Source organism: Tachypleus tridentatus, chromosome 3 (assembly GCF_004210375.1).
Source record: "Tachypleus tridentatus isolate NWPU-2018 chromosome 3, ASM421037v1, whole genome shotgun sequence".
Lineage (NCBI taxonomy): Eukaryota > Metazoa > Arthropoda > Merostomata > Xiphosura > Limulidae > Tachypleus > Tachypleus tridentatus.
Window position 1 is genome coordinate 90,289,815 of NC_134827.1, and position 15,465 is coordinate 90,305,279.

The 15,465-nt window shown below is 33.7% G+C and overlaps 1 protein-coding gene across 1 annotated transcript in view; it reads right to left on the bottom strand.

Annotated features, from left to right (window-relative positions):
* The window catches only part of shv (DnaJ heat shock protein family member shriveled), a 52,550-nt gene extending 37,452 nt beyond the window's left edge, over positions 1–15,098 (bottom strand). The window contains exons 1-2 of the mRNA XM_076495581.1: positions 14,941–15,098; positions 6,187–6,343 (exon numbers count right to left, since the gene is read on the bottom strand). Of these exons, the coding sequence (XP_076351696.1) occupies positions 6,187–6,343; positions 14,941–15,014 (231 nt within the window). The 5' untranslated portion in view covers positions 15,015–15,098. The remainder of the gene's footprint in view (positions 1–6,186; positions 6,344–14,940) is intronic.
* Positions 15,099–15,465: the final 367 nt, after the last annotated feature.

Genomic DNA, 15,465 nt, shown 5'->3' on the forward strand with positions numbered 1-15,465 from the left:
GAAACATTTTAAATAATATACACTTAGAAGTGGCTCATGTATTATGTAATTCAATAGCTTAACATGAACTGTATGTTCACCAAGTGATATACATCTTGTGTTATGTCATTATCAGTTTGATCCAGTTCAAGAAGCAAGAAAACAATAAACTTTAATTATAAACAACTGTAGTTTCATGTTACAATTTCAAATTATTATATAAAGAAAAAAAAGAGTAATTTAAATTTATTCCAATTTTTTTTGGTAGTAAAGTCATTCAAATTGACCAAATTCATAAAGTACAGAAAATAATTTTTTTTTCTCTGAGGAAAAAACATTAAGTATATTAGGAGGTTTTATAGAACCCACAAATGAAACTTGAAATTCTTCACATGAAGAAATATATTTTTGATCATGCCATGGAAATCACTTTCCAGTTGTCAACACTTTGACATAGCATATTCATGGAGAAACGTCTAGTGAAAATATTTCATTAAAAGTCCCGATTTGTTTAAAAATGCCTCTTAAAAGTTATAATATGGAAACTCTAAAGGTCACTTTTTAGATTTAATCAATTAATGTTACATAAATAATCAACTAATTAAAATTTAGTTTCAGATTATTCCAACAACCAATTAACTAAGTTATGCTTCCATTAACTTTCATGCAAATAATTAATCAAAATTAATTTCTGATTATTTCACCGATCCAAGTAACTGAAACATTGCTATTGTTTGTTTGTTGTTAATCACAAAGCTAGGTAACAGAGGAGCCTTGAGATTTGATTCTATGGTTTGAATTCCCTTTGTTACTAAACCTGCATGCCCTTTGTTATTGTAAAACAACTAGTTATCTGCCCCCTGTTATTAATTTTGAATTGCTGACTAAAAAGAAGGCAATTGGCAGGCAAATCCCTTACCAACTCTATGGATATTGACGTGTAAAATAAAATGCAAATTTACTCTTTGGAGTTATGAAATTTATAACTACATAATTGACATTAATTATTTGATGCTGTATAAGTAGGAGCACATCTAGTGGAGGATTCAAATGTGCAAACTAATCTTTTTTTTTTCAGCAATTAACAACTGAATTATCTAGTATTGCAGTAAGATAATAGAAATGTCAATATGGTAAATTTTCATTCCTTGCCCCTTTTCCAGACACATTAGATCTATTTTCATTAAAATTATTATTCTTTAGGACTTCTGCAGCTCTTATAACACAGATCTGATCAAATTTTCATTACTTAGAAGTTAGAACTCTTAAAAAAAAAAAAATGTTTTCATATTATTGACATCTAAATAAATTTAAGTTGTATAAATGTACAAGTTACAATTTTTAAAAACTGAAAACAGGCATTCTGCTTATGAATGCTATAAATATACAATTATGGATATTATAATTATGCAACTTCAATCAAACATTTGACATGTTTGCCAATAACCGTTTTTATTCTCATATCAATCATATTACTCAGAATTAACACACAAATTATAACCTGACTGAGCTAATCACTTACAAAATGTTTTAAATGTTATTTTAACTTAGATTTATTTAGGTTACTTTAGGAATAGTTTAACATTGTTCCTCCTAGTTAATATAATATTACTACAATAACTGAATACCCTTCTAGATTTATTCTAGTTTATTCCCTAATGGTTTTCAAACTTTGCAAGACAGTTGTATTTATCAAACGTCTTATTATATAAAATAAATTGATGTTATTCTAACTATTACACAACTTTAAACTACTTGAAAGCATATAAAAAAATTAAAAAGGTTATTATTTTGGCTGAATACTTGTTTACCTGACAAATAAAATATTTTTATTTCCTTTTATTGATTATATGGTGATTGTGTAATTACATAGTTATACATAAGCAATTTATACCTGAACACTGCAAAAAAGTACAGGTGCTAGATTCTGTTTGGTGTATTAGACAATTAAAAACACTATAACAACATATTTAAACTGTTGTGGACAATTTTGTAGTCAGTGTTTTTCATAAAAATGCAGAAAAAATATCTACCAAGATGGCACTAACTTCATATGCAAAGTAACTCCATCACTTTGACTAATATACTTAGGAAGCCATAAAATGTAGAAGTCTCACACTTTTTAGTTTTATTTTAACTTTTTCTTTAATTATATTAAGTCTTAAAATCTGTATTATTTTGAGAGGGATGTTTTAACACACTATTTTAGTTTTATGAGAATGGGTTAACTTTTTTTCCTCTGATTTCAAATTTTCTGTTCCTCAGTCTTATCTCTAAGCAATAAAGAATTCAAATTGAATTACTTAAGTTTCAAATTTGACAAAAATAAATCACTAATAAGTATTAACTAAAGCATTTCAATGGCTAGAAAAACAAGTTTTAGAGTTTGCTTACAGCAAGGACAAGTAAACCTATATAAACTACATATGATGATCTGCAAAGTCAGAATTTAGTTCTTAAATCTAATGAATAAGGTTTAAACAAACATCTTAATTGGACCTGAAGTTACAACCTTCAAATTATTTCTCTCAATAAAAGCATGGTCGACTTGACCCACCTCTTTGTATTTAGTCTTTTCAGATTTATTACTTCTAATTTTAAATATAGTGTGTATGTTGTCACAAAATTTAGTAGTCTTTCCGTTAATATTATTAAATCTTTCTCATATACAAAATAAAAACATTTTTAGTAAGTTACTTTTAATAATATAAAAATATATCCTTGAATTCATTGAGAATACTCCATGCGTAAAGTAATTTTCATGTTAAGATTAAAAATATTTTTCCTCATTTCAAAAATTTTGTATTTGCTTTATGTTATCTCAAACCTACTAAATGCATTCTAAAATTTTCTTCAGTAAAACTTTATAGTCTGTTATTTCTTCTACCCTACCTTAGAATGGAATTGGTCAATTCAACAAACCTCTAACACAAAAAACAAAATCCAAATAAATCTAAATTAGCTTTTTTCCTTCCTAGAATGGCTTCAAATTGCAATATGAAACTACTAATTTGTTTATCTTAAGCAGCTCTAAGGTCATAACAGTATACATCTATTTGTACTTTTTTCTTTTTTGTGGCCTTTGAATTTTGTCTAACTGTGCAATCATACATTGTAAATTACTCAGCAAATATGCAGCTCATGTTATGCTAACAAATTACATTACCCACGAAATGCTACAAGCTGATTGCGTGCGTTCTTTGTGAAACATTTGTATTATATTATTACTACTGATTTCAACAAATATGACTTCACCTCCCAATTTTTCTGGCTCTCTAACTATGCAACAAGAGTCGACAGATTCATCCAATCTAATCTAACTTTCTCATGGGAACATTGTTGGCACTCTGAGTGAAACTGACATTTAACCATTCAGAACATAACTTTATAAATCATTTAATTAATTAAAACCTTAACTTTATACTGGTTATAAGTAATCTATAATTAAACATAAGAGAAATGTATTAATGAGTTCTGAAACAGCAGATGTGACAGGAGGAGGGGGGGGGGTTGATTTCCTATTTGATAGTTCTGTAACCAAAAACAAACTGAAGACTATAAAAATATGGTTTGTCTGAGCAATGACAATTTCAAAGAGTAATTTACATTTAATTTCATACTTTTTGGAGGGGTAGTGGATATAATAAGGAAGCTGAAATGCTAAAAGAAAATGTGTCACATGGGTCACATAAGGGGAAACTCAGGTGTGTTTTTTAATATTACCTTGCAGAATTAGTAACTTAAAACTTATAGACTATTAACATATTGATTATTAGTCCAGCTTTTATGCTATTTTCAAAGTAGTTTAATAAAATTTTGAATGTAAGACAAATTTTGTGTCATTGTACAATAAAAGATACCTATGGTGATAGTCATAGAAAGTACAAACTTGTATCAAAGAATTTGAATTAATATTCCAATGTGAATACTCCAATTCATCATTTATTTGCTCATAACATTTTCACACAAAAATATTTCAAATAAGATTGGAATTGTTAACATGACAATCAGTTGAGATATTTCAGCTATCAGAAAACCAAGTTTGGATTTCAAATATCTTACACTTTATTAAACAGAAGGTGTGAAATTATTTTGCAGACCAGAGAAAAACAGTTGATTAACTTGAAGGCAATAGTAAGGTAATATTCACTTATAAAACACCCTGGTCAATTATTCAAAGTATTTTTGAAATGATACAAGAGAAAACATTTTTAGCCCATGTTTTAAAATTTAGTATCCCTTATAAGCTTAACTGTGAAAAGTAGTTTGTAAAATTTGAGCAGCTTTTGCAACACTGGAATGTCAACCTGTGGAATAACTCAGGTCAATATTTCAGTTATGTACATCATAACTCAGTAGGTATATCACTGGCTTATTTTAATAGCAAATATAAAAGTTTAAATTTAAGTTTAGAACTATTTAAAGCTCTAAAAATACTGGTGTAATAACAACATATTAAAGGTTTAATCTCATATTTACCAGCCAACATATATTTTTTGTTTCATGCTTTGTTTCTGGGTAATGAAACATCACGTAGTTAAACATTTCATAACACTTACATCACTGTGTAAACATTACTAAGTATCATTTTTATATATGCTAAACAAAATAGAATACACATTAAATGATTCCTTAGAAAGTTTGTGTCATTTACTGCAAACTGTACTCAACAAAGCAATTTTGTTGAAGTACAGCTTTTACTTCTGCAATCCAATTATAAAAGAGATGGAAATTCCAAATTTTAATCACACTAAGCTTTTGTTTATGAATAGAAAAAAAATTAATATTTTGATTACAGAAGTTGATTTATTGTATAAAATGTGTATATTTTTCATATCATTAATTTTACAACCATTTAAAAACATGTTATTCATGTAGACTAAAGCGCATTAATCAATCTCAATCAGTATTCTGACCTGAGAAAATTGGGACTATGAAGCATCATCTTGTTTTTGAAATAAATGCAAGTCTCATAACAAACAATGAAAAAGTAACTAAACAAATATTGTTTATCTATATTTCATTTATGATTAAGATTTGTAGAAAAGTAGCTTTACCATTCTAGTTCTTAATTAACAATCATAACTGTAAAACATCTGCAACATGAGGTAACAAACATGTAGAAGTTTAGCTTCACTGAGATTCATAAGTCTGTTTTCGTATTAGCAGTTGAATCACATGGATCTTATACAGTTATCATGATTTCATACTTCAGCTGACCTTAAGAGCCACTGTAATGGGAAAAAAGTCCCATCAGCATTAAGATGAAACAGATAATATTTCAGCTGACCTTAAGAGCCACTGTAATGGGAAAAAAGTCCCATCAGCATTAAGATGAAACAGATAATGTGGGTGATATTATGGAACAATCATCTTAATTTTCACACACACACACACAGACTTGTTAATAATTCCATATATGGAATATGCTACTGATACAAGTATTAGAAATAATACTGAACATTTTCATACCATTTGTGAAGGAAGTTCACAATTCAAGAAATCTACGCCTTGTGTCAATGCCTACAATCTGAACTAATTATAACAAAAATGAAGCTGAAAATACAAAACCTGTCAAGTCCAAAAGCAAAAAATTGATAAAACAAATTAAAGTATTTCTTTAACTTTCATTTAAATTTTGTTGACACAAAAGATTTATGGTTCATACTGAATTGCTCATATCAAATTTTAACACTTTCCAAGAACTTTCTAAGCATTCTCAGATTGTTTTTCAAACACATTTCGAAGCTCAAGTCTATACCAAAATCAAATGGATTCCACTGAAATTTTAAATTTTATCCAATTCCTATTTATTCATTCAACATATGAATGGAGGAGACTAAAAATAAAAGAAAGACTATTACATTCAATTCTGCATCATGCATTAGATATATTGATGTAGTCTGCTGTTAATATATAAAAGCACTTCAAGCCTCTGAAATTGAGAATGGAATTTCAAGGACTTTCAAAAATGCATAAGCATCCTAAAAAATTCAAATAATCAGTTTCTAGTTATGCATTATTAACAGTTTTACTTTGTGTACACAAAATAATCTAAAATAAGCTAGTTAGAATATTCAATACTTCCTATCCAATTTTTTTTAACTACAATTATTACAATCATTCTTGCACTTAGACAATTCACAGTAGCAGATAAACTAGTTTTTTAAAAATTCTTATACTACAATATTAAATACAATACTATACCTCATAGGCAGCACCCAGGTCCTGAAACTTTTCCTGTGTCTTTGGATCATCTTTGTTTCTATCTGGATGAAGTTCTTTTGCAAGTTTTCTGTAAGCCTTCTTTATCTGGTTAAGTGATGCAGAACGAGGAACTCCAAGTATTTTATAAAAATCTCTTCTGCAAGATAAAACAGCCAACATATTTAAAAAAACAACTCACAAATAAAAATTCAGGATTTTTTATTCACCAAGTTTTAAATCACTATTACAATAAAAGAGAAAAGAATTTTATTATGTTGAAAAAACTCAATTAAAATATAGACAAATTTTTCTATCAGTGTGAAAAAAACAGATCAAAAGTAAAGAGATACTCAGAAAACAGATAACCAAAAAGGTACATTTGTCAGATTGAAAACAGAGCAATAATGGCAGAATCAGTATCACCAATTAATACCTTCAAAGTCAGCCCCCAGACTCATTTGAATTACAGAACTGCTCAACCACCTAAATTATAATGGCAAGTTTCTCTTGGGATAACTTGTTCACACACTTCAAAAGAAGACAACTTTGACAACAGAAACACTGTTGGTCAGGGTGAATGTTTTCCCAAGAGAATGTATATTAAGTAGCAAGTACATCTGATCAGCCTTATGTCTAGTGATTGACATGGCTGCAACAACATGAAGATTGTGAACTATTTCTATTAGATGAGCAAACATGCTCTGTGCACTGATCAACCACACCTATGAACAGAAGTATTTTTCAATGATTAAAAATCAACACCCAGGTATGTCAAATTGTCATGACTGTTACAATACAGAAAGAAAAGGGCTATTCAGTGACCACTAGCCCAAACTTCTTCCCACTCCATCACCAAAGACCCAGAGATGCGTATAAAAAATTTCCCTGCAAGGGCTTTGTTTAGACTTATTAAAATCCACCAGATAAAATGCAGAAGTGAGAAGTAGTGGCCTGATATGTCAAGAGGTTAATGACACAACTGCAACATTTACTAGGTAATGTTGCCAATTGGAAGAACAGCTTGTAGCTGGCAGCATTCAAAGAAGACCCCATACTGTAGAGATATTTCTCTCTTGAAATAGATAAGGGAGGAATATATAGCAAGATTGACTGCTATATTAAAACTGATTTTTTACTGACTGTCAGTGTTAACAGTGTTCCTTCTGTGGGTTTTGGCCTACCTAAACAGATGGTCACTAAGTTTTCTTGGTAGCTTTGAACTATATAATCACTTTTGTAAGCTATGGACAGTAAACTATGTTTGCAGTTATTTTGATATCTGAAGCCAACTTTGAACAGCTCCTTAATATCCATAAACCATGTACAGTTCTGATGTATTTTGGAGAGGCAGTATATAAACTGATTTCATCACACAACCATCCCATGTTATATACAATATGAAAGTTGCATAAGTTATTTACAGTAATACTACATGGCATCAAGAGAATATTTAAATGCAGCTTGGTTTATCATTAAGAAATTTCATAGCAAAATGTAAACTAATATGACAACACACAGAACAACTGTATGTAACACAAGTTTGACTATAAGAGCATCTTATTTAGAATTACTGTGAGGCTTTAACAATGGTTGATACTTGAAAATTTTGCACAATGTTTTGTTACAACATGAAATATTTTGAAAGACAAATCTTGATAAAATATTTTTATGTTAACTTATCCTACACAAAATAGATTAAAATGCAACAAATTTCTATAGCATCTCAACAATAAATCTTACAAAATAGTTTTTATTATCACACCAACTATACACACACACACACACACACACAGTCTTGTGTTGACTTGCAGCATTGTTTAAGAAGTAAAATAATATTCTTCTACAACACTATTTCATAATCCTTTCACTAAATCCAAGCAGCTCATTTATCTATTAAAAGAAATAAAACAATTTATTAAAGATACCATAAAAGGTTAAACTTGTGTATATATATTTTTTTTATAAAAAAGTTCCTAAATCTAACAATAAATTAATTTAAAAAAGCAAAATATATTGATGATGTTGTAAGTGATTATATTAAACAAGTGGACTGCCAGCTGGCACAGAGCCGAGCCTATAATACAGGACCAGAGTCCATGTATGGAATAGGCACAGTGGTGATAGTGCCAGAGCAGATAGATTTAGCTGCCATGTCTGCAAGCTAATTCCCGAGAACACCAACATGACCTGGTATCCAGAAAAACTGGATGGAAGTGGATGTTAATGAGAAATGGGCCAGTCGGTTTTGAATATCAGCGAGAACAGGGTGTGAACCAACGTAAAGCGATTCCAAGGCCAGCAGAGAACTAAGGGAGTCAGTATAAATAGTGCAGTTGGAGTACTGCTCAGCTTCAATATTATCCAGGACAAGAGATATGGTGTACAGTTCAGCAGTGAACACAGAAACTGCAGAGGGGATTCTGTGTGTAACCACCAACCCACAACAAGCTATGGCAGAGCCCACACAGTCACCTGATTTTGAACCATCCATATAAATTGGAATGGAAAGATTGTTCAAAAGATGTTCAGTAAATAAAAATGGTACTTCCAATCGGGAGTATCTGCCTTTTTCAAATGACAAAGAAAGGTCACATTTGGGAGCTGTAATAACCCATGGGGGAATGGACTGACCAGTGGATTCTGCAATGTTTTCTAAGGACAGACCCAATTCATCCAATTGTACCTGGATGCGAAGGCCAAAAGGAGCAATGGCAGATCATCTATTTTGAAAAAGTAAGGCCCACTGAGGAAGGAAAACACATTCCCAAGTGGGATGCTTTGGTAAGGAGCAAATTTCAAAGAATACAGTAAAGACAGTTGCAAATGGCAAAGGTGCAGAGAAGGTTCGTGAGATTCCACATATAAGCTCTGAACTGGGGAGGTGCAAAAAGCCCCAGTGCAGAGTCTAAGTCCTTGATGATGAATGGGGTTCAGCATCTTTAAGGCCAAGGGTCTGACAGAGCAATAGATCATTGATCCATTTGACCCGTAGCTGCTTTAAGTCTGGTATAAAAGGTCAGCTTACGATCAAAGATAAGCCTTAAGAACTTTGTCTCATGGACCACTGGCAGAGAAACTTCACAGATACGTAGTTCAGAATCAGGGTGGATACCCCGTTGGCAGCAAAATTGCATGCAAACAGTTTTAGAGAGAGAAAAAATAAAACGGTTTTCCGTAGTCCACTTAAGTACACAATTGAGGGCAGTTTGAGATGTGAAAGTCATCAACATAGAACCTGTTTGTAACAGTGAGAGGGAGATGTTCAGTGATGGCATTTATCTTTATACTAAAAAGTGTGACACTCAAAATACAGCCCTGAAGGACCCCAAGTTCCTGTACAAAATAACGGAAAAGTGTCAAACCCACACGAACTTGGAATATCCTACCCATTAAAAATTTTTTGATAAACATAGGTAAATGGCCACGTAACCCATATATTAATATATATATATACCTCCATGTTGTGTCATAAGCCTTCTCAATGTCAAAGAATATTGAAACAAGATGTTGGCATTTGAGAAAAGCTTCTCTGATTGATGTTTCACATCAAATTAGGTGGTCCATGGTGGAATACTGTCGTCGAAACCCACAGTGGGTGGGCGAGGAGGTTGTTTGATTCAAGGAACCAAACAAGACGAGCATTAACCATCCTCTCTAAGATCTTACAGAGACAGCTTGTCAAAGCAATTGGACGGTAGTGTGAAGGAATCTTGGGATCTTTCCCAGGTTTAGAGAAAGGTAAGATAATAGCCTGGCACCAGACATCAGGAAAAAACATTCCCTGGCAGATTCTGTTAAAAACAATAAGAAGAATATCAGGAGAAAGATAGTGCAGCTTGTTATAGTGTACATCATCAGGTCCAAAAGATGAAGGGCCATTTTCAGTTCCACCAGTGTAAAGGGACGATTACTGTAAAAAAGACAGTCAGTTCAAAAGGAAAGAGGTGAACGCTCTGCCCAAGTCTTGATGGCCAAGAAGGTGGAGGAACAAGCAAAAGTGCTAGATACCCGGCAAAAGCTTTCACCTAGAGTATCGGCAATGCTCTGGACATCAGCTACCTCTTGGCCATCAGAGAGCAAAATGGAGAGGGGGATAGAATTGTAGTGACCACTTACCTTTCAAATCCTGTCCTATATGACCTTGGAACTGATGGTAAAAGATATGCTAGTTGTGAACTTAATCCAAGATTCCTTCTGGATTTAACGTCTCACTCACCTAGCATGTGCACGGGCCCGTTGGAAAGTGGGAGATATTTACAGAAAGTATCCCAGGCCCGTTTTTGAGCCTTCCATGCCAAGTGGCAAGCAGGATTCCACCACGGACGAGGATATCGTGGAAAACATGTTGAGGTTTGAGGAATACACTGAGCAGCTGCTTGTATAATACAGTCAGTTACCACTGCCACACAGTCATCTATTGATGGCTGATTAATGATGGCAGGATCAAGTTCTGCATGAGCAGTGAATGTGGACCAGTATGTCTGATCCAGCTATCACCGGGACACGTGGGTAGGGTGGCATTGACCACGGTCAGTCTCTCTCAAAAGTATAGGAAAATGATCACTGCCCAGTGGATTATTGTCAACCCTCCTTGAAAAATGGGAGAATAATGAAGGGGTGTAAACTGAGAGATCAATAGCAGTGAAGGACTGACTAGGTGCATGAAAATAAGTGGAAAAACCAGTACTGAAAAGAGAAAGATTGTGATCAGAGAGCATATACGCTCTACAGTGTGACCCCTCCTATCAATGACAGCCCTTCCCCAGAGGGGATGATGTCCATTAAAGTCCCCCAGGATTAGAAATGGAGACGATAACTGTTCAACAAGAGCATCAAGGTCGGATTGATCATATGTCTCTCCAGGGGACAGGAAGAGAGAACAAACAGTGATGATATTATGAAAGAAAACATGAATGGCTTGGCCTCCAAGGGTTTGTAAAGTGACAAAGACAGGGTGGGCACATGCTGATCAACCAACAGTGCCACCCCTCCATGTACTCGTCCATCACAGAGCCTGTCATTTCTGTACAGAGAAAACTGCAAAATGGTGACTGTATCAGCAGGTTTTAGAAGTGTTTCTTGTAAGGAAAGACATACAGGATGGTAAGAAGCAATCAGTGTTCTGATATTATCCAGATTAGAATGTAAACCTCGACAATTCCATTGTATCAAGGTGGCCATTTTTAATGATGGATAGGTGAAGTGGCTGGAGAACCCTTCTGTTTACGACCACATCTTTTTTCTTTACTCTCTTCATTCGGAGGAGGTCTATCAACCTTCGTAGATTATGCCCTGGGTCGATGGAGCAGGACTTTGTTGTTGGAAGGGGATTCCAGTGACTGAGGATGTGAACGAATGATTGTTTTGCATCGTGGGGTTGGAGAAAAAGATGTATCAGAAGAAATGCCTGTATTCGAAACTGAAAGATGTGGATCTTGAGATTTGTTGGACTGCATGGGAGGAACAGAGATGGGTGTAGAAGGCAATTCAACCTTTTTAACAATGGAGGTCAAAAGGCTTTTCATTTGTTTTGAAAACAATTCTCTTGGAGGTACAGAGAGATCTGTCTGCACTCCCACTGTAGTTGTGGAACGAAGTGCAGCAGCATATGTCTGAGATGGAGTGGAAACAGTAATTTCCAAGCCTCAGAATAACTAACGTTATGAATCATTTTCAAACGCTGCACTTATTTTTCCTCCAACCATTTTGGGCAAGAACGAAAGTAGGAAGGGTGGGAACCATTGCTGTTGACACAGTGTGAGTCCGTGTCACATTCATAGGCATCGTGGTCCTTGCCACCACAATGAGCACATATAAGGGAACCATGACAAGATGACTTTGAGTGGCCAAACCTCTGACATTGGAAACAAAGACAGTTTGGAATGTATGGCCATACCCTGCAAATTGGATAACCTGCCTTGATGGTGGCAGGATCACGTGGTGAAGTAAATGTCAAAACGAGGATATCTGTGGGCAGTGTAACTCTGTTTTTGCGAGTGGAGATGCACCTCACTGCAGAAACTCCTCAAGTGGAGAGACCAGCGAGAATCTCCGACTCGGGGACATTCTTCAAATCCCTCTCAACAATGACTCCTCGTGATGAATTCAAGGTAGCATGAGGGGTAACCTCAATAGATATATCATCAATTGCCAGATCAAGAGGAGTTCACTGTGTTGGGATGTGGATATTTCAACCAACATGTCTCCAGATCGAAGCTTCTTTACTGACTTTGGAGAGCCAACAAGTCCCTCTAGTCCATACTGAATAAAAAAGGGGGACATTTGCCCTAAAGGTTTCTCTGAAAGAGAATGCAATACAAGAAAATGGGGTACAGGTGTTACATATGTTGAAGATTGCTGCTCAGAGTCTTTAAGACATGGTCATTTATCTATTGACTGTTTTTTCACTATTTTATTTAAATTTTTTGTTGGAGAAGAAAAAGGAAAATTTCCATAGAAAAAAGGAAACTTTCGGTACCCACTGACCCCACCCACCATGGAGCCCTACAAGGAGACGCACTACAATGTCATGCAAGGATATTGCAGCAACGCCAAAATTTTGTGAGCACTACACCCAAACACCAGCATCAGACACAATGTCTGCAACACCAATTGAGAACTTTCAACACTGGTACTTGGTTGACTCTAGCCCAAGTGGACCAGCCTACTGACCCTAGGTGGGCCACCCAAGGCTGCTGTCTACAGGATTTCAAGGCCAAAGTGGTGTGTTAGGGTTGGACCCCTCAACTACCAGATCCTCTCCTTCCCTTCACAGGTTGTCACGCATGACAAACACATGGGTGGATGTTTAGATCCCAGAGGAGGTAAACTGAAAGAACAGAACCTTCCCTGGGAGATCCCTTTACCATGTACAGGAATCCACACCGAGAGGCTGGTGACTAGAAAAGAGGAAGACTGGTTCTATGTGGGTGAATAGAACACACTGTGGATAGAATCCTGTCCGGCCAAGGAAAATTTTCCACCAAGTTCAGAGATGTGACAAGCCATGAATGCACAGTGTCCTGGAAGGGGTATCCCCATGAAAAATGATATAAAAAATGGCCATGGAATTGTCAAAGTGAATCATAACCAACTGATCCATACAAAAGAGGGAGGAAATGAAAGATGCTCCATGGAAAGCAAAAAGTTTATGTACATTGACATGGAATCAATACACCTCCAGAACCAACACATTCAAAGCCATGTTGTTATTCAGCAACATATCTCAGCCCAACAGAGAAGCATCTGTGAAGAAATGGAGATTAAGTCAGAAAGGCAGACAGTTATAAAGAATTCAGTCAAATCAAATTAATACTCTAAGTGAGACATTTCATAACTCAGTATTCAAACATTTGCTTTTTGTACATCAATGACACAAAGGAACAGTCATTAAATTGCTCAAATGTGCTGATATTATGGTCTTATATGTTGCTAGTAGACAGAAGGATGCTACTGCTTTAGAAAAGATTTAGATAATTTATTGAGATTGGCAAATAACTGGCAGATGGTTCTTAGTTATAAAACTAAAAATAAATGTTATGTGAATTATCTTCATAGTGTCATGAAAAGTACATGAATCTTGGTGTTCTAGTTCATCAGTTTCTGAAACCATTCAAGTAATGTGCTATTGCTAGTGACTAAGCAAACTGGATTTTTGGTAATATCTACTTAGAAGTTAGAATTAACACAAGTGGACACATACACATTTTGGCAGGTTAAGCATTATCTTCAGTTTGCACAGTTATTTTTCTCGCAAGGTGACTATTCTATATAATGTGTTGTCTTCAAACGTAAACCTAAATTTAAAAATGTAATGAATAATTAAATGATCTAGACTGGCTCTTTGTTATTGTTGGTGCTTTTTTTTTAAGTGAATGCTAGTACTGAACTTTAAAGACTGAGTGTTAGAACTTAACAAAGAGTCTTGAAGGTTTTGATGTAGAAAAAAACAACACACACTACAGCCAAGTCCTTACCTTCTTGCTATTTAGCATTAATAATATTAAGAATTGAAACAAAATTTGAACTACTGCAAATTTAATTCATAAATGTAGTGACTAGGAATCAATGACATTTCTTTAGCATGTATTCTTGGTAACTGACTATCTATAATCTAGTCAATTATCTTACCCAAGCACTATTTTTAAAATGCATAAAAAAACTTTGCACTGTTAACGTGAAAATTTACTAATACTGAAATAGGACAACAGTAATGTTTTGTATTTATGTACTTATTTTCTTTTGTTTCTTCAGACAGTACCTTGAAAATATTTACATTATTCCGGTTTTAAATGTATAAAAATGTTCTTCAGTAACATCGCATACTTAACGTGTACTTGCAACAGTAACAGTTAATAAGAGTAACAAGTAAGCATTACATTGTAACCAACTGTCTGAAAGTATTATACAACTATTTTAATGTTAAACAACGCCGGCTATCTAGTCTGTATAACTTACAAATTTTATACAACAGTATAACTAATATAAATTACAAGTCTTAGAGCTTGTAAGACATGTAAGCTATATAAAGTATACGGTTAATAACAATATTATATTAAACGTACAAGTTATGTAGAAACAAGATATCCGGTACTGTTTAAAATAATTATATGTACAAGTACCAACCTGGGCTAAACTCTTAATCGTATTTAACTTAATATTTCATTTTTAAGTTAAACAGGAACGAAAATACACTTAGCATTATTTAATTTAACATTTTGCTTCTTACAGAGTCAAATATAATAGAAATCATACCCAGCTAATGCTTGTAGAACGAATAAACACATAAACAGAAATACACAAATACTGTACACAGTAGACGCCATCATCAACTTTTCTCAGCACCGCTTAAATGTTGCACCTTTTTAGCCGACACACGTATACCAAAGTGCATTATGGGAAACAATACAGAATATTCTTTAACCATGCAAAATAAGTAATAAGTAAAATTGTGCTTTGACAAAGGATTTGTCTACAGAACCTTACAACTTCGGTAATTTACGTTTTCAAGATTCTAGTTATATATTTATTACTAGGTTCTACGAAACAGTGTTTTTGTTATTTTTTTATGTGTAAGACAAATTAGAAGTATGACTGTATTTGTAAATTTGTCTAAATTGTATTGTTTAAATAAAAATATACCTATTTATCCACCTTTAACATTTTCACAACGTTGTACTTTCATTAGCGGGTTATTTTAAACTATCTGGTGAAAATAATTTATCGCCCACTCTAGTAACAATCACATATTGTATTATTTATTTATTTAACATTACTTCC